A 27,175-nucleotide genomic window follows, 5' to 3' on the forward strand; every position below is an offset into this window, starting at 1 on the left:
GCCCCGCGCGCGCACGTGTCCCGCCCCGCTGCGCTCCCCCATTGGCCCGGCGGTCCCGGAAGCGGCGGCGGCGGCGCGAGGCGGTTTCCTTGGCTACGCCCCCGGGGCGCGCGCAGGGGCCGGGCAGGGCCGGGCCGGGCCCCGCGGGAGCGGCGGCAGCGCCGGCAGCGCCATGGGCCGGGAACGGGACCGGCAGCGGCAACGGGAGTAGCGGCACCGCCGCCACACGGCCCCCATGGCCCCCAGCGCACCGCCGCCCTGCCGCGCCGGGGAGCGCGCCGCCCGCTGCAGGCGGCCCTGGAGGCTCCTGGCCCTGGGCCTGCTCTCCGCCTCCTCCGTGCTGGCGGCCGCCCCGGGCGCCGGGGCTATGAGCAGGGAGGAGAAGCGCCGGCTGGGGTGAGCGGCGGGACGGGACACGGGGAGGGACGGCGGGCAGCGGGTCTGAGCCGCCCCCGGGGCTGGGGCGGGCGCGGAGCCCCGGGAACGTGTCCCCTGTCCCCAAGCTCCGGGACACGCTGGCACCGGCCCCGCCGGCGCTGCGGCTGGTGTGCCGGACCCGCTGGGCTCCCGGGTCAGCCCCATCCCCGTGGCTGCTCGGGGGTCACTCCATGTGCTCCGGGAGCCCGCAGCTCACAACGCTTGGCACCTCGTCCAGGAGGGCTCAGCCGGCGGTTCCGTGGAATTAGGGGTAAAAGCGATCAAAGGTAACTCCAGCTCCGCTTTCGGTTGGTTTAATTATGGCCCTGCCTCCGTGAGAGTGCGGGAGTCGTAAAAAAGGTAAATGTTTATCCATGTTCCTGCCGAGTTCCTGTGTGTGAGCTAAACTGTGCATGTACACGTCAGAACCTGATTCTCTCTTGGTGTACTTTTTGGCTGAGGGGTAAAGGTTATGGCAAGCTGGAAATATATTTCCCTGCATTAAGTGGGATTTCTGTAAAAGAAGTTTGTAATCGAGCGTATCTCGATCTTGTTATGTTACTGGGGCAGTTTCATCATCCTCTGGTCAGTGGTACAGAATAGTGATGCAAAAAATCTGCTGGAGAAGCACTCTGGATCCTCTCCTGGCTATTAATCATGGAATCCCTCAAGTTGGAAAAGGCCTCCGAGACCCTCAAGTCCAAACATCAGATATAAGTTGATATTTAACTCCGGTGTTTACAGTTACTGGAGTTTCCCACTTTGTGTTCTCAGGGCATTTTGTGTGTATAATCTTTTTGTGTTTTTTGCTCATGTGGCTACAACAAGGAGTTTTAATTCCTTTCCCTGCTGGGTTTTAAAGTTTTTGCATTAATATCTTGCACTTAAAACATCATCCGATGCCTCAGGGATGTGCAGGTCATGTCCTGCCATGGTTTGTATTTGGGGTCACTTCTAAATAAAGTAATCTGTGTATTTATTTAATGACAGGGTCATGTCAGTCCCAGAAAATGCCCAGTAAATGTAAATTTTAAGCAGCTTTGTGTGCTTAGTTCATCTGGGGCTTTGTCTGCTGCTGCAGATCCCAGATCCTGTGAAGTACCTGGAAAAAGCACCATCTTCTGCTCTTTTGATGACTTAATACACTCGATGAGTTAAAGCTACTTCTCAAATTTCCAAGTCACTGAACTAAATTGGATATTTACAGTATAACTGTGGTGTTCTTGGCTCGTTTATGTTCAGTCTTATCAGCAGAGATTGTGAATTATGTTGATGGTAGAATTAGCATCCTCTTTTGCTTGCAGGGCTCCTGAGTAAAACAGTTAGGAGTGACTGGAAGTAAAGCTGTCTCTCAAAAAAACAATGTGCTTTTTGGATTTTTTTTTTATATATAGTAGCATTTCTCACCTTGACTGCTTTTCAGACTGGTAAGATAAATGCAACTACAAGAGTTTTCCTTAGTATTTGCTTGCCAGGAAATCCCCAAATATTTAATTTCATGTTAGGTGAAGAAAGAGGCATTCCACAGTGACCAAAAGTAGTTAAATTAGGAAAAATCACTATTCTGTATCTCATTTACTTGAGTAGAATGTGTTTGTAAAGGACCTGTTACTGATATTCAGACAGATATTAAAGTGTGATACATCTAAGATGGTGCATTAAAGGCCGTTGGGAGACAGACCACTAACACTTTTGGTTTTTTCTTTTTTAGAAATCAAGTGCTTGAAATGTTTGATCATGCATATAGCAATTATATGGTGAGTAAAATACTCGTTTGATGTTTGTCAGAGGAGTTGTTGCTGACCTGGGAGAGAAATCAGCCTACAGTACATGACATTCTAGAGAAGTATCCAGGAGGGAGGGGTGAAAACAAAGCTAAAATAAATAACAGCACCTGTACAACCTTTAAAAAGACATGAACAAATGTTACTTTCAGGAAGAGCAGCGTCAGGAGAGTTACGGTGGCTTTTGGAGGGGTAACTCAGAATTGCCTGCGGTAACTCTCCTAATCTCTGCTCTGATCTTTCCCAAACCACTTTATCTTATGTTTCCAACAGTTCTCATCTTTACTAAAGTGTTTGATTTGAAATTCCAGACTCCTAAAACTGGTAGGAAAAGGAAGCTCAAGAAGAGCTGTTTGTAGCCATCAGATTGTGGAGAACTATCTGATCTCACTTACTTTGTAGGTGAAAATGCTGTGTAATATTTCTTGATCGGTCAGACGTGTCAGGTGCAGTTTGGTGACCCTTTTACAAACCCCAGAAAGGGGATGTGGTGTCATATGCAGGCATTCCAGGCTCTGCTGAGCATGTGAGTGTCATATGACCATAAGTCATGCTCACTATGGTTTCTTTTGCTATGACTTGTGATTTTCTGTGCAGGTGTCCCTGTGTTCTAGATCTGTGAGCCATTCTAACCCACCTTGAAATGTAGTCAGCTTGGTTTAGATCTGCTAAAGAATAAAGAGTTACTGAGAGTGGACTTGCCTCAAGCAATAGTCCATTATACTCTAAGTAACACACTTCTGAGGAGAAACTGCAGGTGTGACTCAGATAAATATAAAAGATGCATTTTTACTGACCTTCCATTGACAGTCTTGCACATTCTTTGTGGATGTTGCAGAAACCCCTCAGGTTGCACCAGTTCCTGCAGCACAAACCGCTGTCTCCTGGCAGCATCTTGCCACATGTCCCAGTTTCTGTGTCGTGGTTTAACACTTTGATATGTAATACCAGCTGAAAAGCTTGGGAATTACAAGTTGATACAGCAGGTGAGAGGTCCAGGGCCCTGGAATGGGTAGAAGGGATGTAGTTTCTCTTTGTATCATCAACTCTCTACTTTTGCCCCCTCTAGCAGTTTAACCAAACATCAGACTTTTTGAGGATAATTTGGAACTGGTTACCTGGGACCTGATTCCATGGAAAACACTTGGCTTGGGTTTCCCCAAGGAAAAAATCATGCATTTGGCAAGATTGCTTAAAATACTACAAGGATCTGTGCTCCTGCTGTTCACTGAGTGATAAACAGGCAGCTCATACGCTTCTTGCTACATCTGAAGCAAGAAAATTCGGGTTGAAAGAGAGGAACAACTTCAGCTATCCTGGAAACTTTGGAGCCAAAAGGATGTGGACTTGCCACGTATACTGGAGCACAAAACAAACAGAGAAATGGGACTTGTTTGTTTAAAGCTGAAGAAAAGATTAGGGTGTCAGACCTGACTCTTGACAGCAAGAGAATTAAGTACTTTTGCAGGTGCTTCTGAAAGAGCCAGCTGAAAAGTTTTGATTTTCTGTTTCTATTAATATGGATTTCAGACATGTGTGTTTAGAAGACTGAAAATTCATGTTTGCTTGCAAGGGAAACTCCCTTTTTTTTTTTTTTTTTTTTAGTTATTAACAGAAGCTTTGAGTAAAAAGCTGCTGGTTTTTTTTTTCCCAGTCCTTCAACAATATTTGTAATAATCAGGATTTTTTTTCTTCTTGGCTGTCAGAAAGAACATGTGAAAATGTCAGTTATTTGAGGCCAGGGAGAAGCTGGGAAACCATTTAATCCAGAAGCCTTTCCTGATCTAGGCAGGGAATAAGTGAACTTTTATTTTTTAAAATGCTTCCAGTTCCTTATGATCTTGCCAAACTAAAAGTCCATTTTCTCCAGAATTTTTATAACTCCTCTCTCCATAATTTAAGAAGTTTTGACTTTGCTTTTGTCGTGTACTTCTTTAATCTGTTTTGCTGAATACTTTGCAGGATATTCAGAAACATCTGAGCTGTGATAAAATGATCTAGATTCTGGTTTTTGTAGTTGAACTTAAGGAGAACAAAGAGTTGTGCAAAGACCAAAACATTCAGGAGGGTGATATACAGGGAAACAAACCATCAGTTTCAAAAGGAGTTGCTGTAAGAGCTGTTTATTTATAGAGAAATGTTCCTTTTTTCTTCCTTTATTTCGTGTTTGAATACAGATTATTTTTGTACCATATATTTGGAAATACTTTGAATGTGTTTATTTGCAGTTTCAGTGCAGTAATTGGAGTTTTTTATCCTGCCACATGTTAGTTGTCCACTAAAATTCAAACTGGAGAGGACAGTAGAGCAGCCAGTTCCCTGATGAAATTGAGAGAGAAGCTCCATCCCAGATCGTTTGCACTGAGCTTCTAATGGAGAGGCGATTTTGGGCGTGTTTGTTGGAATTAGATATCTTTAAGATTCATCTTTATTAACATCAGTTTTATATTTGTTATACTGGTGTCAGTTCTATTTGAAAAAGGCTCGGGTTTTTCAAGCTTCTTTTTGGTGAAGGTTATTTTTTTTTTATGCCTTATGTAATAATTTACTGGTTTGTTGTTTTAACTTCTGTGTTCTCTTACCTGTCACTGGTTGTCACCCTGGGCCACTTTATGTTCATTGGGAAGTGTTTCCAAAGTGCCTTTTAAGTCTAATTCCCACAAAATCCTCCATGAAATACCAGCCACTTGATAATGCCTGCATTAATTTTAGGTTTTAAACTCATCTTTGAGGTGGTAACGTCATAGGAAATGTCACATGTGCCTCATTGCAGAAAGCACACAATTAACTACTCTTATTTTTTTTCCTGGATGTGGCATTAGTTGTTCCAGACTTCTCTGGGAGCTTAGAGAGAAAATAGGTCCTGTTGGTCTGTTCCCAGTTTAATCATTTCCAGCCACCCAGCAGAGAAGAACCTGGGGGTCCTGGTGGACACCAGGTTGACCATGAGCCAGCAAAGGCAGCTCTTGGAGTCCTGGGCTGCCTCGGGAAAATGTTGCCGGCAGGTCAGGGAGGTGATCCCGCCCCTCTGCTCACACTGGGGAGGCCACACCTGGAGTTTGGGCTTCCAGCATGGGAGAGACATGGGCACAGTGAGCAGAGTCCACTGCAGGGCTGGGAAGATGAAGAGGCTGGATCAGCTTTCCTGTAAGGAAAAGCTGAGAGAGCCTGGGGAAGAGAAGGCTCTAGGACCTTCCAGGTTTAAGAAGGAGTCTGTCAAGATGACAGAGCCAGGCTCTTCTCAGTGGTGCTCAGAGGAAGTGGGCACAAACTGAAACAGAGGAGGAAATGCTTCTTCACTGTGAAGGGGACTAGGGACTGGCACAGGGAGCCCAAAGGAATCTCCTTCCTTGGAGGTACTCAGAAGTTGTTTGGACACAGTCCTGGGCAAGCGGATCTGGATGGCCAGGCTTGAGTAGAGGAGTGGGACAAGACCAGCTCCAGAGGTCCCTTCCCACCTCGAAGGCTCTCTGACTGCCATGCCGTTTTTGTGAGATACAACATAAGTAAGATCCCTTACCAGAGTTGCTGTGCTGGCTCTGAGCAGTGTAACTCCTTGCCTTGTTTTGTTCCCCACAGGAACACGCGTATCCCGCTGATGAACTCATGCCTTTAACGTGTCGCGGTCGAGTCCGGGGTCAGGAACCGAGTCGAGGGGACGTGGATGATGCCTTGGGAAAGTTAGTGTTTGAAATGCTTACTGGCTCCTGTGAACATCTAATCTAAGTACAACTTGCAGCACGTAAAACTTGTTTGTTCAGTTGGCATGTCCAGAAACTTGCACTTGTAAGAAATACTTGGATTATTTCCTCCCGTGAAGTTAAATGATGTGACATGAGAATTGACCAGTGAATGAGATCCAAAGATAATTTCTTGGAGCACAGGGACAGGAGTTGGACTTGATGATCCGAATGGGCCCCTTCCAACTCAGCAGATTCGATAATCATTTTTTTTAACCATTTTCCAAGTGTTTTCCATAGGAAAGCCTTCCAAATGTGAACTGACATTAATGTTATTAATATTAGAGGTCATAAAGGTTAATGATCAGCTGAAAAATAAACTTATCCATGATGCTGCCCTTGTGAATGCTATTTAAAATGCCTTTCTTTTAAGTTGAAAGTTCTCTGAAAACAAATAGTCAAATGATTATCATGTGTGTGGTACCCTGAGGCCTTTGCCAAAGCATAAAACATTATTTCAGACATGAACATACTTCATGTTCTTTTAAGGTAGCTTAGAATAGAAAGTACTGATCCTTTGGCCAGAAAAATGTAGATGTAAGAACTTTTCCTCCATGTTAAATGGAACAATCAAAGAGTTGACTTAGTCTCAGTGTGTTCTAATTGATTCCTTTGTGTGTGTGCAGTTTGTGGAAGAAATCCTTAATTACAAATAGCTGCTGCTTTTATTTATTGATATCACTGCTCAGTGTCCCTAAGCAGAATAGGGTTAATCACAGCTGAAGTCCTTGTCTTAAATACTACTTCTAATTGTCTCAGTAATATTGAGCATGTTATTTTGGTTATTTTTATTACGTACAAAAGTTCCTTAGTCTAGAAATTTCTGTATAAACCTGCTGTTTTGGAGGTATTGAGAGATACAACTGATGGAAAAGAATTGTCAAGAAAATGTATTTTTAGTCCTGATGACCTTTTTTTACACGATAACACGCTATCATTTGAGTAAAAATCCCTTTCAGGCCCTTAGATGCAGTGACTAGTCTATTTATTTATCATTTTCCTGTATACATTCTTTAATCTGTACCTTATAATTAGTTCTGTTATTAATGACCAGATTTCTTATCTAATCCTTTTTCTTGCCAGCTGCCTCATGAGTCATGTTCTCTCCAAGCCCTTGCAGTCACAAGTGCCAGGGTGAGGCAGCTGGGTCAGCTCTGTCCCCCTGCAGAGCTCAGGAGGGTACTTGCACACCAGCTTTAGAGCTGTGAAAGGCACAATTTCCCTCCTTTTCCATACAAAAAGCTGTGTCTCTGTTAGGCAGTTGTGCTTAGCCACTGCCTAACAGAGACACTGCTCCTTGTAGAACAGCACTCACAGAATGCCCTTATGTCTTTACAAATTAAAGAAAATTGTAATGTAGCAGCACTTAATTAGGATTTTAATAGTCACGTGTTGCTTACAGGGTCTCGAACTCTGGACACCCTGCTTAAATTCTTGGTGCTTACTCTTTAATTGGCAGTTTTAACTGATTCCAAAGTTCTCAGTTTTAACACCATCATGTTCTGTAAATTGTATGTGTGGTGTGTGTTTTTTAACATTAGCATAGAGCAATTGTTGGAATGAGATATATTTGAGATACAATTATACATATAATTACTGGGGTAGGGGAAAGGCCCACTCAGCTTGGGATGCACCAGAACAGCCCTGGAGAAAATCTAGGGATCTTATTGTGATATTCCTGTTTGAAACCGTGTGGATCTGACTTGATGTTCTCTTTTTATGGAATAATTATAGAATCCTAAATGGTTTGGGTTGGAAGAGACTTAAAGTTCATCCCACTCCACCCCCTGCCACAGGCAGGGACACCTTCCACTAGACCAGGTTGCTCCAAGCCCTGTCCAGCCTGGTCTTGGGCACTGCTTAAGTAGTTCTTTATTTTAAAGACAATAAAGTAATTCTTTATTTTGAGCCTGCCACTTGTTACTTTTGGAACAGTTGCTGGTAGGAGAAATTTAGCTTGGATCTCAACGTTCTTTTAGTTTGACTCTCAACATTCTTCCTGTTTTTGAAAAACAAAGTAAAACAGAAGTTGGAAGAAGACTTTAAACCACTTTCTTCAGTTTCTTACTAGATTTGATTTGAGACTATGAATAAAAATGAAATTTTCTTGCAAGAAGTTAGAAAGCTTTGCAGTAAATGAAGGTATTTGTGATCACAGCTTCTTTCAGTGAGCTCCTACTCTGGTCACTAACAAAGAGAAGAAACTTAGAAGAGTGTTTTCATATTAAACATATTGTGTACAACTAATTTTTTGGCACCCAGTGGTCTGTGAGAATTTTTAGTTTCTTCCATGGTATCAGTTACTATTAAAAATGACTTGATTTCTACTCATACAGGTCTGTAGTAAATCTGTTTTAAATTTCCTTTCGTAGGTTTTCACTGACCTTGATTGATACCTTGGACACTCTTGTGGTAAGTTTAATCTGTTGATAAACTTTGATAAAACAAAAAGGTTGTCTTCTGATGCTCAGACTTATTTTTGGATTTCCTTTTCTTGCTCATTGATCTCTGGCTCTCTGTTTGAAGAGACTGTCACTTGTAAGAAATTTCAAGTGCTGTGAGGGCCGTGTTTGGAGTTCGTTGTAGAAGAAAACTACAGCAGTTCCTTCAAATGTCATTGATACTTTCTTCTCTTGCTTTTTGGGGGCTTTAACTTAACAAAGAAGTATGTGAGTTTGCTTCCCATTTCATAGCCTAAAGCAACATGCAGAGTTATTGGGGGACACCCCTTAATACCACTGATTAATGTATGGTTTTAAATTTTATATACGTATTTCATGGATGACTTTATGTGCACTTAAATATACTGTACTTAAATAGCCCGTGACTGTATTAGCTATGTTGGAACTTAACACCTACCTCCCTTTGTATTCCAGGTGTTAAATAAAACCAAAGAGTTTGAAGAGGCTGTAAAAAAAGTAATAACGGATGTTAATTTAGATAATGACATCGTTGTGTCTGTCTTTGAAACCAACATAAGAGTCCTTGGGTGAGTAACTTTCGTTTTCAAAACTCTTTAAAAGGTGGGCTTTAGGTAAATGTCCTTCAGAGATACCTTCCTGTGCTGTTCACATCATTTAAGGAGTTTGCCTGAGAGGGTTTAAAATGCGAGGCAGGACTCGCTGCGGTGGCACTGGATCAAACTGACCCTGCAGCAGCAGCTTTCTCATTTCAAAAAACTGTGCTTGCTGAGGTAGCAGTGTTTTTTCTTATTGGAAACAGGCTAACAAATGACTCTGAACACTTGATTTAGCAGATTTCAGTACTCGGGGTAGTGGATTATTTCAGAGCGGAAGGGACCTCTGGTGCTCAGTGCAGGATCACAGCATGTAATTTTTAGTTATTATATGCAGTTTTAGAGCTGTTGGTTTTTATTCCTGACAAATATTGCTGAATCAGTGATTCCTCTGCAGTTCAGGACTGATAAACAGTAAGAATGGCTTCCAAAATAACTGCAACTAACCTTGATTATGAAGGGAATTGCATCAACAATCTGAAAACTAGGGCTGTGTGAATATAGCACAGTTATGCACATCTAAATGGTAGAGATCTTTGCACTGCCGTTCAGATGAACATCCCTTTTGAGGTGGGGATAATTTTTCTTGTGTTCAGAGGTCTCCTAGGTGGGCATTCAGTGGCAATTATGCTGAAAGAAAAAGGTGAATATATGCAGTGGTACAACGGTGAACTCCTGCACATGGCAAAGGAGCTGGGCTACAAGCTTTTACCTGCCTTCAACACCACTAGTGGTCTCCCTTACCCAAGGGTAAGTTCTCTGCTTTCTGTCATGCAGGATTACTTCTGTTGTTCTGGTTTTATCTCTGTTTCCAAATCATTTTTGTATTTGTTAAGTGGACAGAAAATCAAAAGCTGAGAAATTACAGGTGTTCTCTGGAGCCAGGAATAGTGAAATGTTTACAAAGATTGATTCCCAAGAGCACTTGGAACGTTCTGAGTTCCTGATTTGCTGGTAAATATTAATTGCTAGAATTGGGTTTTCAGGGTGTATTGTGTTATTCCAATGTTTCCTGAGCCAGGCAACAGGTCCTTATTTGGGAGGGTTGAGTGTTTTGGGTGCTTCTGGATAATATTCTGTGCATTTGAGTTGACAATAGGTGATAAAAGCAAAGCAAAACTGAAGAGGGCTGTGTGGTTTTTTTTCTCTTGTCTTTAGAAGAAGCTATAGATTGTTGTACAATCACAAGAGTGAAAATTCTTAAGAGTTACAAGAGTAAATACAAAGATGATAATCTCTATTTTTCTCTAGGTTAACTTAAAATTTGGTGTAAGACATCCAGAAGCACGAACAGGAACAGAAACTGATACCTGTACAGCTTGTGCTGGTACCTTGATCCTTGAGTTTGCAGCTTTAAGCAGATTCACAGGAACAGCTATATTTGAGGTTTGCTTTCCATGATATCTTATTTTTTGGATTAGGTGTTAATTAGTGTTCTGTTACATTTCTGTAACTTTGAGTTCATGAAATGGATGTGTGTCTTAGCTGTTCTGCACAAAAAAATTGTATGTATGCAGATTTGTTGTGTTTGTGGGCTTTGTTCTAAGGTTTGGTTGTTTTAATTATTTTTTAAATCATGGGAAATAATTTTGATTGAAAGTAGTTACAGTAATACAACAGTAAATGAGATAAATGTACTGAAGAACAGCATAAGGGTAGTGCTTCCATAGCTTTTGGGGTAAAGACATCCGGACTAGTAAGAAGAAAAGTGAGGTGCTTGGTCCTTAAAATGCACTTTAAACTAAAATAAATAAACCCTACAGTTGTGTAGAGTCACTGAACATGTGCAAGACCTACCTAAAGATGTATTATCAGAAATACACCTTATCAGAAAGGTAAATGAAAATACTTGCAGGTATCTGATACAACCTCCATCTGATTAAAAAAAAGGCAAGCTCTTTTCCAGATGAGAATTTTTTTCAATCTTTCATGAGGTGCCTGGTATTTCATTTCCTGTCGTGGAACCCAGTGGAAGCAAAGCTGGGCCCCTGAAAATCCCGTGCATGTGTTTGCTGTTTGAAGTCATCTTAGTTGAGTAGATGTTAAATTCAAGTTAATTTGGGGCATGTAAAGAATGTGTATAACTAGGATATTAGTGAACAGGGGCTGCTGCTCCACCTTGAGGTGCCTGAAAGAACACAGGGATTTTGTTTCTAAGGATGATACATTTCTTGAAATACTTTAATTAGGTTGCACTATCCCATCATTATTTTAGAATAGGAAACCCATGCAGAAGGGTGTTTGACTTGTGTATTGGCAAACACTTGTGGAGCCAAGCACCAGTCTTGCTGATCAGCCACTGAATAACTGTATAAAATGTGGGCTGAATATTGTACTATTAAAGTGTGTGTAATACTGCAATTTATAATTGCTAGATATGAAACATCTTATTCCTTCCTCGCATCTGAATTTCAGTAGACAAAAGAATAACAGTCTTTATTATCTGTGTCTCTCTAATTTCCTTTTTTTTTTTTTTTTGGCTTTTGTTGCAGGAATATGCCCGGAAAGCTCTTGATTTTATCTGGGAGAAGAGGCAGCGCAGCAGCAACTTAGTGGGTGTCACTATCAACATTCACACTGGAGACTGGGTCCGAAAAGGTGGGTGATGTCCTGGCTCAGGATCGGGGGTTTGGAGCAGGGAAAAACTCCTGACACAGCCCCAACACCCTTATCTAGACTATAGAAAAGCATTACATCATTTCAGTGCTGCGTAAACCTGCTACACCAAAGCCTGGCTTTGCTCTGAAAGGACTTTTTGGTAGAGAAACCAGTTTTATTCATTGCAAAGTGCTCCCTGATTCACTTTAACACTGAGAGGGGAATACCTTGGGATAAACTTTCAGAGATTTTGCTATAAATACATAGGAAAAATATCAATAGGAGTGTAGAAGTGATTTCCTCTGAGGAAAGTGAAACAACTGGCTTCAATGCATGTTCTCCCTATTCTTATGTGCACTGGCATTGCAAAGCCTTTTGCTTTGACACACAGTGTTATGTCTCTGCATCCATCTGGACCTTAATTCTAGTGATAGAAGGCTTTTCCTTTTACTGGAAAAGCCTTTGAAATCAAAATGGAAAAATATAGGAAACACCCATGTATCTACTTAAAGTAAACCCACCTTTTCATTTCCTCCTGTTTCTAGATAGTGGAGTGGGAGCAGGAATAGATTCCTATTATGAATATTTATTAAAAGCCTATGTCTTGCTGGGAGATGACAGTTTCCTGGAAAGGTTTAACACGGTAAGTTAACACCTTGCTCAGGTTTGTGTCTTCTGTAAGACAGATTTAAGAGGAATTGTGTTGTCAGCTGTTGGCCTGAGCAGCCTGTGAAGAGATCTTTAGCAGAATTTCTGTGACTTGTGCTGTGTTTAGTGCCAGCTCTTTTTACCGAGGGTTTTTGCTAATCTTGGGTGATTAGCTGTCACCTGAGCAGTTATTTTAACCCCAGAATCTTCTAGACCTTTCTCCATGCTTCCAGTACAGGAGAAACTGTATTTCAAGATCACCTTGGAGAGTGTAATGCTAGAAATGTTTCTGTAAAACAATGTAAGGGCCTCTTATTACAAGCCAGGGTACAGCTTCTGTCCTGGAGCAGCAGAAAAGATCTGAAAATCAAAGCCTGGATCTTGCTTTGCACTGCAGATCCTCAGACCCAGGACACATTTAAGTATGCTTACAAGCTGAAAACCACACTTGGATTACTAAATTTATATGATTACTATGCAGCTGTCAGCATCTCTATTCCTTCATAAGAGTATTATTTCTTTTGAAAATAGTGACATTCATTAAAAACATTTTAGATGGTAAAATGATTTTATATCATACAGCATGATTTTACATTAAAACTGGAGTAATTCAGTGGCTAAAGGCCTGTTGTAACACTTTAGGTGCAGTGATTATTTCATGTTCCTAATGTGCAGCCCCCATTATATTTCCTTGAGTGACATCTGTTAAGTGTTTCCTTTCAGTTTGACTCATGTGCTCATGGTTGCACCTCCAGAAAACCAAAAAGGCATTTTCCTTGGGGAGTACAGGACTGGAAGTCAGCAAGGTGGCACATGAGCTAGTGGGTTTTAAAATTCTGAGCCATCAAGTCCAGCTGCTTTGTTGGGATTTTTTTACCTCCTTTTCCTCCTGAGATGCATTTGGTTTTGAATTCTCTTGTTCAGAGAAAGCAGTTTCAGCCTTTTTCAGTGTGTGCTTAAAAATATAGCCCAAACAAATGTGTCTTAACTGTGATAGTTCTTTGTTTATCACATGGCTGCCGAATATACTTTTGTGTATGTACATGACTTGGAAAACCTGATAAGTTTTGCGTGTGGAGATTTTCAGTATTTACTTATTTTTAGTTTGCAAAACTAGAACCTCCTGGCATTGCCAAATATAGTAATGATTGGGATTGTAGTCCTGGTTCTTCCACTGAAATAAAATGCCGATCTGGTGAGCTCTGTCTGATTTTGGAATGGTATTGGTAACACAAACTTGTTTTTTCTGCTGTTTGGCAGCACTATGATGCCATAATGAGATACATCAGCCAACCACCTCTTCTTCTTGATGTTCATATTCATAAACCCATGCTAAATGCTCGCACCTGGATGGATTCTTTGCTGGCTTTCTTCCCTGGTTTGCAGGTAAGGTTTAAAACCCAGGAGCAGATGGTTTTAATAACAAGTAAATTATTAACTGGACTAGATATATAACATTCAGGTCAAGCTTAGTAATTTGATTTTCAGAAATACTGGGTGAGGATCCCTGGAAGTGTCCAAGGCCAGGTTGGACGGGGCTTGGAGCAACCTGGGCTGGTGGAAGGTGTCCCTGCCCATGGCAGGGGGTGGGACTGGATGAGCTTTAAGGTCCCTTCCAAACCAAACCACTCTGTGATTCCATGATTTCTGTACTCGTTCCTGTCACTTCATTGCTATGATGCTTTTCTGGCCATGTTGACTATCAAGAAAAGTATATCCATATAATTTGTTTCCTTCTCCTCATGAAAACACGCAATCTGCCTTTTTAGTAATCTAGTGACAAATCTTCTAGTTTGTATGCCATTTATATCTTTAAAACAAACTAAATCACATTTCCACCCCAGGTCTCTGTAAATGACAGAGATCTTTGTTCTACATAGTCAATAATCTTAATGAGTTCACTGATTTGGAATATTTGTGGCTTACACTGAAAGGGAGTAATAATTACAGTATGTAATTGATCTGTAGCTTTACATGAACATAGTGAGTGTGCTTAACTTTGAATATTATTGCTATGCTTGGTGAATTAGTGTTAATTTTATTATTTCATTTTAGGTGTTGAAGGGCGATATTAGACCTGCAATTGAAACTCATGAGATGCTTTATCAGGTTATAAAAAAGCATAACTTTCTTCCAGAGGTAAGGTGGTGGTTTTTTGATTGTGTAGACTGATTTTTACCTCAATTTGAGCAATCTCATATATAGTACTCATATACAACCAGTAGATATGTGTTATTAAAATGAAAGGCTCATTTACACAGCATTCTGATGTGATTTGCAGGTCTGCGTATGTGTTCTGGATATGAAATATTTTTCCTTCAGTTCTGCTGTAATTAACACAATAATGGGAAGCTGCTGCTATTAACAATTGCTTAGACTTTATATTTCAGTCTTTCAAAATTGACCTTGACTCATTTCATTATGCAAAACTTGTATAATCACATTTAGTAGTAGCTGCTTAGCAATATAATAGTGTTAATGCTAAAGATCACAGTCGTCTGTATTAAACCAGGGAGGGAACCCAAAGACTGAATTGTTCTGAGAGAACATTCTGAAATTTTGCATAATGTCCTTGAAAGTCAGTACACAGACTTACTGCAGATGCTGCAAGTCTTTGAGCAAGTGAATTCTGCCCAAAAAAGCTTGTTTACCTGCTGAAATGTGTGTCTTTAAGCTGTGATGACCCAGAATGTATGAGAAGGCTTCTGACTTCAAGTTTAATTTTGACTTTCCTCTGGAGTAAGCTTATTTCTGCTAGAGAACATTTTAATTAACATCACATTCACCTAATGTGGTTATTGAGACCAAAGAATGCTCTCTAAGCATTGGAATGATTCTTTTTTTTTTTTTTTTAGTGCTTTTAAAATGGTATGATTCGACTCCTTGTGGGTTTTTTGGGTTGCTTTTTTGGTGTTTTATATTTATGAAGAAACCTTTGTAAGGTCACTTAGTTGTATTTAAGCCAATAGACCATCCCCTTTAGAAAAGACATAGTTTAAACCTTTGTATGTATGACAGAAGTGGCTTTTCCCAATGCATATTAAGAGTGAATACACAGACTAGGAGATTTTTAGATACCTGACTTCTAGTCTGTGTCATTAATTTAGGGACAGCTGTTTAACCATCTGTCAGTTTGCAATGACACTTTAATGCACTGGATGTCAGGTGGTGGGAATGTTTGCAAAAATGGTATTTATCAAAGCTTGGCTGGTTGTACAATTATTGTTAAATTCAGAATAAACCCATGTTTGGTTTTTTCCTTCTTGCATTTATTTCTGTCTGTCCTTTCTCATCCTCAGGCATTCACAACAGACTTCAGAGTTCACTGGGCTCAGCATCCTCTAAGGCCTGAATTTGCTGAAAGCACTTACTTCTTATATAAGGTACAATCATGTTCAATTCTCAGACTTATGGTCACATTTTCTAGCACCTAGAATTTTGTTGCTCTTTTATTTCAATCCAAAATTGAGTAGCACATTTCCATCTTATTTGACCTCCTGCAGCCAGTTCTGTAGATAACCCGGATGAAATTGCTGATTATCAACAACTGTTCTAGGAGTTTTGTTTTACATCTCTAGCATTAGAAAGAAAACTGAGCGACAAAGAACCACCTCTGTGCTTAGTTTTGGGTTTTGTTTTACAGGCTACGGGAGACCCTTACTATCTAGAAGTAGGAAAAACCCTCATTGAAAACTTGAACAAGTATGCCAGAGTTCCTTGTGGGTTTGCTGCAATGAAGGATGTCCGCACGGGGAGTCATGAAGACAGGTAAAAGTTTTCACCATTCTTTTCTTCGTATAAAGATACAGAAAAAAATCAAATTGCCCTGTTTATATAATTGAATTAATTGAATTTTGTGTAGCTGTCTGTCTTCAATTTGATAGTCAAGTCTTAAATAACCCATTTGTCTTAGTCTGTAAACTGTTTCAATAGTTTTATAGTTTGTTCCATAAGAATAGTTTAACAATAGTTCATTTGTCTCAGAGCAATAGGTGAATTACCTTCAAACAAAATATACTTGAAATCTGTACGTTTGTAAGGAGATTTATTTGTTTTTTCTGTAATTCTGTTTTGTACTGAACATGCTGAATCATTGCCCTCCAAACAGTTTCTTCCAAGTGGAAGGAATTCTAATAGAATTATGCTCAGCAATAACAGTCATGAAGTCTTCAGAGTTGGAGCAATAGGAGTATTTATTTTACTGATGTTTTAGAACAAAGGAGATTTCCCTAAAGGACATCCACTTTTTTTTTTCCCATAGAATGGACTCGTTCTTTCTGGCTGAGATGTTTAAATACCTGTACCTGCTGTTTGCTGACAAGGAAGACATGATTTTCGACATTGAGGATTATATCTTCACTACAGAAGCTCATCTATTACCACTTTGGCTCTCCACTACAAACCAAACCATCTCCAAAAAAAACACAGTATGTAACACCTCAAATCTAAATCAGTTTGTCGTGCTTTGAATCAGTTCCTTCATTTTTCAATCATAATTTGAAGCAGTGCACCAGTTCCAACACATTTAATATGCAGTATTTCATCATATTAACGGTGCCAGTCACAGGAGTGTGAATAATGTTTCCATGACTGGATTCCGCACTGCTGAACCTTGAGAAATTGTAATAGTAGCAAGATTTAACAAGAAAATAATTCCCCACCTTTCTGAATTAGAAAATAACACACTAGAATGTTTTTATCTCCATATATCTCCAATAACATGCCCAAGTTTTTGTTGTCTGTTCTACTGCATGAACCCTTGGCATATTTTGAAAGGTTTTGTGAGACAGCTTCAAAGTTATTTTGTCAAGGTACAGCTGTAATTTTTGGTATATTTCATTGTTTTAATCCACATAATAGGCATCTATTGCGTAAATGTGAGGCTGCTTATGGGTTTATAAATTACTTAACCTTCCAAAATAACCTGTAGCAATACAACTGTGCCATGAAGCATCATAAATACTCATCTTTTATGGTTATGTGGTCAATAAGGTGACATAATTTATCTTTAAGGCAGCAGTACTAGTGGCAAGCAGAAGAAATGCATGAGGAAGTGGAGTGTCTGAGACATCAAGGACATAAATTCCCTTATTTGTGCCTCTATTTTTAACCTTTACTAAGAGTTTTACAGTAGTGCCTGGCTCAGAGGAAAAGGCTTATCTTGTGTCCTGGAGAAATCTTTACAGCTGAGGAGAAATCACCCTGTTTTATGCACTCTAGCATTAGACAGTGACAGATGTTTAATTACTTGATGTTAATTTCTAACATTGGTAATATATTTAATGTATTTAATGGGTCATGGGGTTGCTTTTTAGTGTTCCTTGATGGTGGAGATCCCTCCCACACCCCCTCTGAAATGTTCTTTCCCTGAGAATTTTTTTATTTCCTTTTTTCTTGGAGTTTTGCAAATGGAGGCTGTTTTTTACACTATGCCAGAAGTTTTCTGAAGGGTCTGAAGGAGCATTTTATATGACATTTGTTCCCAATATAAGAATTAGATACTTTTGAGACAGGCAGGATTCCCACAGCTGTCAAGGCTGGCCTAACTTAGGTCATTCTCTTGAGAACCACAGATGTTAATATAAGGCCAATAAAGAAGGTAAATTGCTCAAATACAGTTTTCTTAAGCTCTTTAAGTCAAACTTGTTAATGGGCATAATACAAATCAAAAAATCAATTGAAAATGGGCTGTGATGTTGGGTGTGTTACTCTTATGGGATTTTATGTGAATGAATGGAATGTGTAAATTATTTTTAACATAAACACACTGCTATGAAGACAAACTGCATGTGAGATAGTTTGTAGTATGAACCCAACATCCTGTTTGTATTTGTTCTCATAAACAGGAAAGGTCATGTCTTACTATTCCTGTGAACTAGTAGCCCTTTAGGTCTTGGGTTTTAGGGAGCCTTTAAATACTTGATTTTTAATTGCAAACAGGAGGGGTGGTTTGGTTTTTTTCAACTAGATAAATATTACATTAATTTTTATGGGTGAGAAAATGAACTTGTTGGTTATCTAACCAGTTAGTTGCAAAGCTAAGGACAGGCTAAATATGGCTCCAAACCACCAGCCACTTTCCACATGGTTTCACGTGTTACAAACCAGCAATTTGTGCAAATGTTAACTCTGTCAGCTTTCCTAAAAATAGAAATTCTTTGAATTATATATAGATTCAGACTTGCAAGCCTGTGTGGCTCCCTGAGGAGGAGAATCTTTTGTTCATAGGAAAAGCTGTGAGAATTTTGGTAACACAAAGCAGGAGTGACCCAAGGCCTGCAGGTGGTCACTTGGTGGAAAGGCAATAATAAATGACACCATAACTACTCCCTTTAGTTGTCCAGCACAGAAAAGTGCAGGGTCATGACCAGGCTTGAGAAGTAGTGTCTGCCAGCAGAGGATTAGCTGTTTCTGCAAAAAAAAAAATTGGAAACTGTGTATAAATTCATTAAATTACAAATCAGAATTGGTGTCGTATTTATCTATCCCTGATTCCCCTTTCTTGCACTCAGCTGCTGCATGTCCTGAGCACACAGATCATGAGGTTTATCTGTTCATTTGCTTGATATGAAAATGTAACCTGCATTTTATTAATGTGTATCTCTCATTTTAGACCACAGAGTACACGGAGCTGGACGACAGCAACTTTGACTGGACCTGTCCCAACACCCAGATTCTTTTCCCGAATGACCCGATGTTTGCTCAGAGCATTCGTGAACCTCTGAAAAACGTGGTGGATAAGAGCTGTCCCAGGGGTATTTCCAGAGCGTAAGATGAACATTTTCTGTCTTTGTTTTTAGCACAGGAGTGAGTGGAATAGGATCTGTTAGGCATGGAAGGAGAAATATGAGGTGTACTGGATGTACTGCTCGAGCTTGCAGTCCTCTGGGAGTGGATTCCTAGTTACAGGAAAAATCAGTCGTGGTTTCTGTGGCACCATCAGCAAGACTCAGTTCATTTCCAGCAGGAATTAGCAAGTCTTTCTGAGCAAAAGGAGCTTAATGAGCCACATACCTGGGCTACAAATTCCCACTTGGAGTATTACAGGAAGTACACATCTCTCTGATTTTCTAAAATTAATTTCTGTAGTCTCTTGAACAGTTCTGCAACTCTTCTTTATAGTAAGCAAATCATGCTGCCATATATAACTGTACCTGTTCTGAGGGATTTAGGACAGTGTTAAAGCCGAGGAAGTTTCTTTCTAACCACCTCTTTTATTTTTATACTTCATGAGTAACACTGAGTAGCAACTGCGTGAGGGAAACTGGTTTTAGTCAGTCTTACAATGATGCAGACTAATTAGAAATGAGAGCAAGTTTTGTTATCAATGCTGGGAGGGTGTTTTGCACTATAAAATTACTGATATAATATTGACAACTTTTTTCAAAAGTGAGAAGTTGCATTCTACTGAAGCTTGTACTCAGTGTTACTGCAAAGAATTCTAACCTTGTGCTGGTGGGGATAATGTGAGAGTTCTGTTTCAAGAATAACCCAGTTTTTAAAGCTTTGATCTCTAATATCTTTTGGCAGAGAAGAGAGTTTGGGAAGTGGACCAAAACCACCGCTGAGAGCCAGAGATTTCATGGCCAGTAATCCTGAGCACTTGGAGATACTGAAGAAGATGGGAGTCAGTTTGATCCATCTGAAAGATGGACGGGTGCAATTAGTGCAGCATGCAGTGCAAGTAAGGCCTGACAGGGTATATTCTTTTTCCAGAAATTTCAGCAAAATCCTACTAGCAATGATATTTGACACTTGGAGCTTGAAGAGGGACAGCCAGACTGGAAGGAGGCACATGAGCTGGAAATGCAGCTATATTTAGCAGGCTGATGCTTGTTAATATTTTACCTCAGCAAGACTTTTAACTAATCTTGCATTAAATGAGATGGAGGGTGTTCATGTTAAAGTGATGTAGCTCACGACATCTTATCTGAAAACACTGCTTTCAGTGTGAGATATTTCCATTTCCTTAGGAGGTCTGTGTATTTGTATATTTTCAGTCTTCTGGGCAGTTCAGGTCCTAAAAAACCTGATTTGAAACGATGAATGAGTGGCAACAAGCATCCACTCTGTATTTGAAAATCTTTGTAGCAAACATAACTTGCATTTCTTTTCCCCCAAGTTTCTCAAACATTTAAGATAAAAGTGATTATTGGTTCTTTTCTCTGCAGGCAGCAAGTTCCCTGGATGCTGAGGATGGCTTACGGTTCATGCAGGAGATGATTGAACTCTCCAGTCAGCAGCAGAAAGAGCAGCAGCTCCCTCCTCGTGCTGTTCAGATTGTTTCCCATCCCTTCTTTGGCAGGGTGGTCTTGACTGCTGGGCCAGCGCAATTTGGGATGGACTTATCCAAACACAAAGCAGGGGTGTGTGTGTGAGATCTGTCCCTCGCTTTCTCTTCCTTTCCTTATCGCAAAAGCCTTAATTTTACTGTCCTGGCAGTATTTCAGGGCAGCCAGGTGGAGGGGGATCAATTAATTACAGTTGTTAAAATGACAGGGCCCAGCAGTGACAGGATGACAGCAGTGACAGTCATTTAAATGAGTGGCTTATCACTGTGCTCTGCTCCTGAGTCATCAGCCATGGTTTAGGATTTAAAATACATACACAGGATGATTTTTGAAACAAATTTATCCCACCTGCAGCATGGCATGGCTAAAGAGATGTTGATTTAAGGGAAGGTTTTCCTCCCATGTCAGCCATGAGTTGCAGAAGCCGTTTTAGAGCTAAAGTAAGCTGTTCTTATGCAAGCTTTTCTAAAGGAAGAAGAAAATACCACAGAGCAATGTTCCCTTTTGGAAGCAGTAGGAAACCCCCATGGCTTCAGTTGGGCAATTTGCAGCCCCAAAGAGGAGTTTTCCAGACTAGCAGTTCACAGAAGAAAAACTTCCAGAGACAACAGTTCACCAGTGTAGACAAAATACTCTGAATATGAGAATTGGGTTTTCAGCTGGGCATTCTTTGGTTCTCAGAACTCCAGTTTCAGGATACAGATTGCCTGCACTGACAGAAGACAACACAATGCATTAGATTAAGTGAAGAAACCAAAATACGTAGGAATCTTTTACAAGCTTGAACCTGCTGCTTTAATTCTCTCTTTATTTTTGTTTTTTTTCCAAACAGACAAGAGGATTTGTTGCAACCATTAAGCCATATAATGGATGCTCAGAGATCACTAATCCTGAGGCAGTGAAAGAGAAAATTGCTCTGATGCAGAGAGGCCAATGTATGTTTGCTGAAAAAGCACGAAACATTCAGAAAGCTGGAGCCATAGGAGGCATTGTTATTGGTAAATAAAATTCTAAGTTCTTCATTTGTGTGAGTTTAACCTAACTGTACAGATTTGAAGATGCAGGAAAGCTGACAAACTGTTAGGCTGAGATGCCAGCACAGAAGCTGTGCTTTCAGAGGGTGAAGAGACATTTTGGGTTTGGCTCTGTGCAGAAAGTGCAGCAAAACAAACTGGGATGGGGGATTGTCACTGTCTCTGCAGATTAAAAGTTGCTATTTTAAGGATCACAGAGTGCTGTCAATACTAACTGCTGAGGAAAAATGGGGATGCAAGTGAAAATCAGGAAGGAAAACAAATACCCAAGTTGGGGTTTTTCTTTTCCCAGTGAATGTTGTGCCTGGGACTCTCTGGGCAGGGAAAGCAGCTCCCAGCGTGCCAAAGCTCAGAGCTGCAGTTTGATCTAACAGGAAGTTTGCCTTTCCTTTTGTGTGCCCTGCCTAGATGACAATGAGGGCAGCAGCAGCGACACAGCTCCTCTCTTCCAAATGGCTGGGGATGGGAAGAATACAGACGATATCACAATTCCCATGCTCTTCCTCTTCAACAAGGAAGGAAACATTATCCTGGATGCAATCCGGGAGTACGAGGCTGTGGAGGTGCTCCTGTCTGATAAAGCAAAAGACAGAGGTAAGGTTGGAGGGCATTTCTGTAAATGCAGTTTCCATCTGTGCTGTGGCACAGTGCAAAATGTACAATAATAATTTGTGCTGCTGCCCAAAGGTGCTATAGTTTTGTGTGACATCGGAATGAGTTCTTTATTAGGAAAGCCCTTATCTGAGATGTATCCTTGCCCTTTCCCCCTACAAGTTAACATCCAGAAATGCTGTTCCTAAGTTAAATGTCACTTTGACTAATGAGAAAAATACAGCCTTTTGGATTCCTTTTGAGCCCTTTTTGTCATCATGTGCTTTGAAGTAGCATCAGGAACAGTCTTAAGTGTTTCCAGTGCCCTACATTGACAATGCCCCTCCCTTACCAAACTCCCCAGTGACATTCCTGGTACCCAAAAGGAGAGAGACAAGTGTTAGAACTATTTTGCCTGTCTAAGGAGAAGTGGTTATCATGAGACATGAGGCTGCTGACCTCAGATGTTTCCTGGGTTTTCTTGTGTAATACAAGAAAATTGCAAGCTAATACATTCCCAGTTGAAATGTTTGAATAGGGCAGAAAATTCCAGATTTTCCTCTTGTAAGCCTTCCTCATAGGACTGCTGTGTCCAAGCAGAGTAAGTAAGAAAAGTTTCTCTAGAAAATCAGTGACAGCATTTATCTTGTGCACCCTTGCAAAGGTGATATACTCCAATCTAGTGTTGTTTCTTCCTAGCTTACAAATCCCTTCTGTTTGTAACTGTGCTTAAGTGCTCTAACAAAATGCTCAAAACAAGATAGCTCTGCCTTTGAGAATTTGTAATCCATATCTGCTTCTTCCCCCCCCCCCCCCGTGCTTCCCTTTGGAATCCCAGCAACAATCTTTAAAGGTAAAATGATTCCAAACTACATTATTGATAGCAGTAAGTATCCCATGTTAAATTCCCTACAGGTCCTGAAATATCAGTGTCCTGTATTCTGGCCATAACGATCAAACTCCAGAGAAATCTGCATCATGGTTAAACTGGGCAGCTGTTGGAGAGCTGGACTGGGACTGGGGATATGTGCTGGTAGTTTGAGTGGGGGTGTGATGGGGGAGGCTCAGCCCTCGGCTCTCTTAAAATCGCAGTTCAGTAAACTTATAAAACTGTCCAGCTGTCCCTTGCTCAGATGTGGGATCCTGGTGGATCTGGGAGTGCTTTAAAATCCAGTATTACAGTTCAGTGCACACAGTGGGTATTTGCTAAGACTGAAGGAGGGTAACTAGCACTGACCCACAAGTCACTTCTGACATTTGAGGAACCAAAACAAGCCTCACTGCATTGTTTGCCATCATTTAAAATGTGTTTAAAAGTCTTCCCTCCCCTCTCTTTGTAAAAATATGGTCCTTAGTAACTTTAAATTTTCATATCACTGGAAAGTCTGCACTTTCTTGAAGAAATAAGGCCAAGGGAAGTGACCTTGCTTTTTTGAAATACATAATAAAATGCTGCATTCCTACGGTTGTTTTAACTCTTTTTTTCTTTTTTTTTTTCTTCCCTCTCAAAGACTTGGAAATGGAGAATATGGACCAGAAATTAACTGAAAACGATTCACATAAACAGAATGCAGAGGAAGCTGCTTCAGGATCTCAGGATGTTGGTGCAGCCAGTGAGGAGCCCGAGGAAGGAGGAGAGAGCTCAGATGTTGCTGACCCTGGTTCTTTATCTCCTGCTAACGCAGACAGTGCCAGTGTTCCCATTTCACATCAGGATTCCTACGTCCCTGGGACCGAGGAGGCCGGTGCTCCAGAGCCAGCATGTACATCAGGGGATAACCAGCCTCAGGAACAACAGACTGAGACAGAGTCAAATTCCAAAGTTAACTGGGATAATAAAGTCACACCTATGGAATCCATATTAGCAGACTGGAATGAAGATATAGAAGCATTTGAAATGATGGAAAAGGATGAGCTATGACTTGTAATAGTAACTTATTTGTTAATAAACAAATGGAGACCTCTTTGGGTAGGAGTGAGGCCCTGATATCCAAGCAAACATATTCAGTATTGTGATGAGCAGCCAGGTGTCCCCTGGGGAACACCAGAGACCCCGCACGTGCTTTGTATCTTTTAATTCCTCCTGGTTCAAAATGGGAACGTGCAATCCAAGCCTTTGTGTGGCCCCACGGCTGGGGCTGGAGCCCAGGCAGGGAAGGAGCCGATTCCTGCGTTCCAGGCTCCGGGAGGACACGCTCCCCTGGGCCCTGGGAAGCAGAAGCTGAGCACGGTTGGGTGACAAACCAGCACCGGTTATCGACGGCGGCACTGGGAGCTCCCCTGGTGTCCTGCTGGACCCTCCCCAGCTGGAATCCTGGGCAACAGCAGCAGGGGAAATTGTTCCCAGTTGTTGTGTCTTTAAGGCACAGCTGGGAGCAGTTTGGTTTTGTCCTGACATATCAGACCCAGCAGTGTTGCTCATCACCCCATTCCACGATGCCATGGGAGTTTTCCCTCCTGCTCCCATCCAAACCAAAGGCACTGTGTGAGCAGGTTCCACCAGGGACACTGAGCCAGCCGTGGGGCCCACCAGGAAAAGGTGAAGGAAGGTCATGCTCGAGGCTGAGGTAAAGTGGACAAGGCAGATGTTGAGTCCCAGGTGTTTCCTTTGGCCTCCCAGGTTGAAAGACTCCAGTCTGCCCTGAGATATGGAATTGAAATGGAGAGGACACAGAGCTACATCAGCTGTAACAAATCCTTCCTTTTTCTACAAGTTTGACTTCTAACAGCTTGACTTTGTTGTCGTTCTTTTTATATGCAACTTCTGTATGTGTGATATTTAAGGCAGGGAGGCCAATGCCAGTAGGGAAGTGCAACAATTTGGGCTGTTGGGTCGATAGTTCAGAGCCCAGGGATGTTACTCCGGGCTCTGGAGTTTGTTACAGGTGAGTCCTAATTTGTTATCCCCATTGTGAAAAACTATTTAAATAAAAATGGGGAAGTTTAAACAACGTAGAGACATTTTGACTGTGTCCAAAGAAACTGCCAAAAACAAATTAACTTGATTTATATAAACTGCTTTTAGTGAATTGTGGTTTAAGGAATTGTTTTATATAAAAGACTAAATGAACACTGCCTATATGCTGCACCAGGCTAAAAATGAAGGGTTACATTCGTGGTTACGATGGAATAAACAAAAAAGAAAGCCCCACTCTGAACTGCACCTTTGATTTAACTGGTGAAATTATATGTGCTGAATATGCAACTGTTAATTAGCACAGCCATACTGTATGTATTAATACTCCTGTACAGTGAGCAGAGCAATCCCAGGCAATGTTGTATCCATGTATCCAAGCCACCCTTGCTTTCAAGAGTCTCACAATGCACAGGCACCTTCTGAGAGCATGGCAGTCCATCCAGGGATCATCCATAACTTCACGTTTCTAGGGTAGGAGGGAGCTGAGGAAGATAAGTGAAAAAGTGTCCTTTGAAATTTTAAATGTAGTTCTAATTCCTTTGCACAAATACCTGGAGGTTTGGAGTGGAGAGCAGGGCTTGAAGCAGCTGGGGTTTTCAGTTGGGAATGTTTTTATTTATGCTTTTAGTTACACGAGTTTCTTATGTGAAGCATTTGACCATGGGAGCCTTGTAAGTGTCCTTGGTTCCCTGGAGCCCTGGAAGTGCCTGGGCTTGAAGGGACCTGACCAGGACCAAACCCATCAGGGTGCAGATCAAACGTTTTCCCTCGGATAATTCCTTTGATCTGTCAGTGCTTAGTGCCACAAAGGAGCATTTCTGTTCCCGTGCTCTTTGACATGGACATCATCTTCATTCTTGTAGCTCTTTTGGTGACAGTAGTTATTTTTATATCTCAGAGGCCTCTGGTTGTTACTCTGTCAATACAGCAGCTCAAGCTTTTCTTTTTTTACTTGCAGATTTAGGTGTAGATGTCAAATTTTATGAAAACATTAACTTCCCTTGCCATCACCAGCTCCTTTTTATTTAACTGCTTTCTCTGCACCTATTGCTAAAGCAGCAGATGTTACCTTGTAAGGGATTTCCAGTGATCCCAGAACTCCCGGTGGATTTGACGCAGCGTTTTGGTGGTGGCCTACCTCAGATAACTGTTGCCTCCTTCCTTTTGGGTTGGTGTTTTTCTTGTTTCAGTTAGTTCTACTTTCCCTTTGAAACCATCATGAGAGCCATAGCTTTGTTTACAGAACTGAATCAGGGAAGGTTGACCTTTTGGAAAAGAGGATTAAATTGGGGAAGAGTTTTATTCAGGTTATTTTCACTTTGTATTTCCTTACAAGGACATAGGCTTTAGTTTAACCTGTTCATATCAGCCTGGAAATAAGTCAGTTTTCTGTTACTGTCATCTTAAAAAGCAAAAAGAATGTATTTATCAAAAAAAAAAAACCCTTTTGGAGAAGGGAGCGAGTGTTCTTCCCAAATTCTTGGAAGGCTGCTCCCTTCGTAAGGAATGTTGCTCGTACATTAATCAGTAACTGCCCTTCCTTGTGTATAGCATTGTACATTTATTTGTATGGGATTGAACACTGAAGAATTCAGGAATCACAGCTGAAACTAGCACTTATTCCATGCCATGTAATTCAGATCAGCCAATTAATTTCTTATTTGATCTTAAAGGAATCTTAATCGTTTACATTTATTGTTTCTTAATGAAGTTTCAGAATGAGCCCAGCTTTGGTTCTCCTCCTCCTGCCAGTGTACCTGAACAGGCACCAGTAAGGGTGTGTTGAGAGGTTGAAAACAGGACATCTTATGCAACAGGCATCAGTCAGAATATAGAAAACAAACCATTCTGTGAATGAAATATTGTATGTTCAGATTTTATAAGATTTCGGTTTCGTTTTTTTAGCCAGCCCAATTTACAGCAGTATATTTTCTTATGAAAGATGTCTAATAACAGGTGCTGTAACACTATTGTTGGGTTTTACTCTCTGGTGATATGTGTATACAATATTTCTAAGGGCAACTATGTACTGTGATGTAAAAGTCTGGGCTAAAATGTATATAATCCATGTACATACTTGTGTACTTGATTATAACTGCTGATTGTAAAGATTTAATAAAATGTAAATATTCTGGTCAA

General features: G+C 40.9%; 1 protein-coding gene across 4 annotated transcripts; it reads left to right on the forward strand.

Annotated features, from left to right (window-relative positions):
- Nucleotides 1-217: 217 nt before the first annotated feature.
- EDEM3 (ER degradation enhancing alpha-mannosidase like protein 3) lies at nt 218-27,175 on the forward strand. 4 transcript variants are annotated; one of them, XM_032696422.1, is made up of 21 exons: nt 218-396; nt 2,129-2,174; nt 5,781-5,881; nt 8,314-8,353; nt 8,818-8,930; nt 9,554-9,707; nt 10,209-10,343; nt 11,450-11,555; nt 12,101-12,198; nt 13,464-13,589; nt 14,259-14,342; nt 15,503-15,586; nt 15,847-15,971; nt 16,465-16,630; nt 18,817-18,971; nt 19,734-19,887; nt 20,375-20,569; nt 21,327-21,492; nt 21,937-22,122; nt 22,958-23,005; nt 23,631-27,175. In XM_032696422.1, the coding sequence occupies exons 1-21, from the start codon at nt 236-238 to the stop codon at nt 24,038-24,040; spliced, it is 2,853 nt and encodes a 950-aa protein (XP_032552313.1). In that variant the 5' UTR covers nt 218-235; the 3' UTR covers nt 24,041-27,175. The 4 variants fall into 4 exon arrangements, with proteins under 4 accessions (XP_032552313.1, XP_032552314.1, XP_032552315.1 ...); XM_032696424.1 differs by lacking the exon at nt 218-396 and adding an exon at nt 754-777; XM_032696423.1 differs by lacking the exon at nt 22,958-23,005 and having other exon boundaries at nt 221-396.

This window comes from Chiroxiphia lanceolata, chromosome 9 (assembly GCF_009829145.1).
Source record: "Chiroxiphia lanceolata isolate bChiLan1 chromosome 9, bChiLan1.pri, whole genome shotgun sequence".
In the NCBI taxonomy this organism is placed as follows: Eukaryota; Metazoa; Chordata; class Aves; order Passeriformes; family Pipridae; genus Chiroxiphia; species Chiroxiphia lanceolata.

What these genes read in the sequence shown, in the direction of transcription:
- EDEM3 (XM_032696422.1), top strand. Translation starts at nt 236, where the DNA reads ATGGCCCCCAGCGCACCGCCGCCCTGCCGCGCCGGGGAGCGCGCCGCC. An exon ending in TCCTGGAAAGGTTTAACACG is followed by an intron (nt 12,199 to 13,463) that starts GTAAGTTAACAC and finishes GCTGTTTGGCAG; the next exon opens with CACTATGATGCCATAATGAG. An exon ending in CTTTCTTCCCTGGTTTGCAG is followed by an intron (nt 13,590 to 14,258) that starts GTAAGGTTTAAA and finishes ATTTCATTTTAG; the next exon opens with GTGTTGAAGGGCGATATTAG.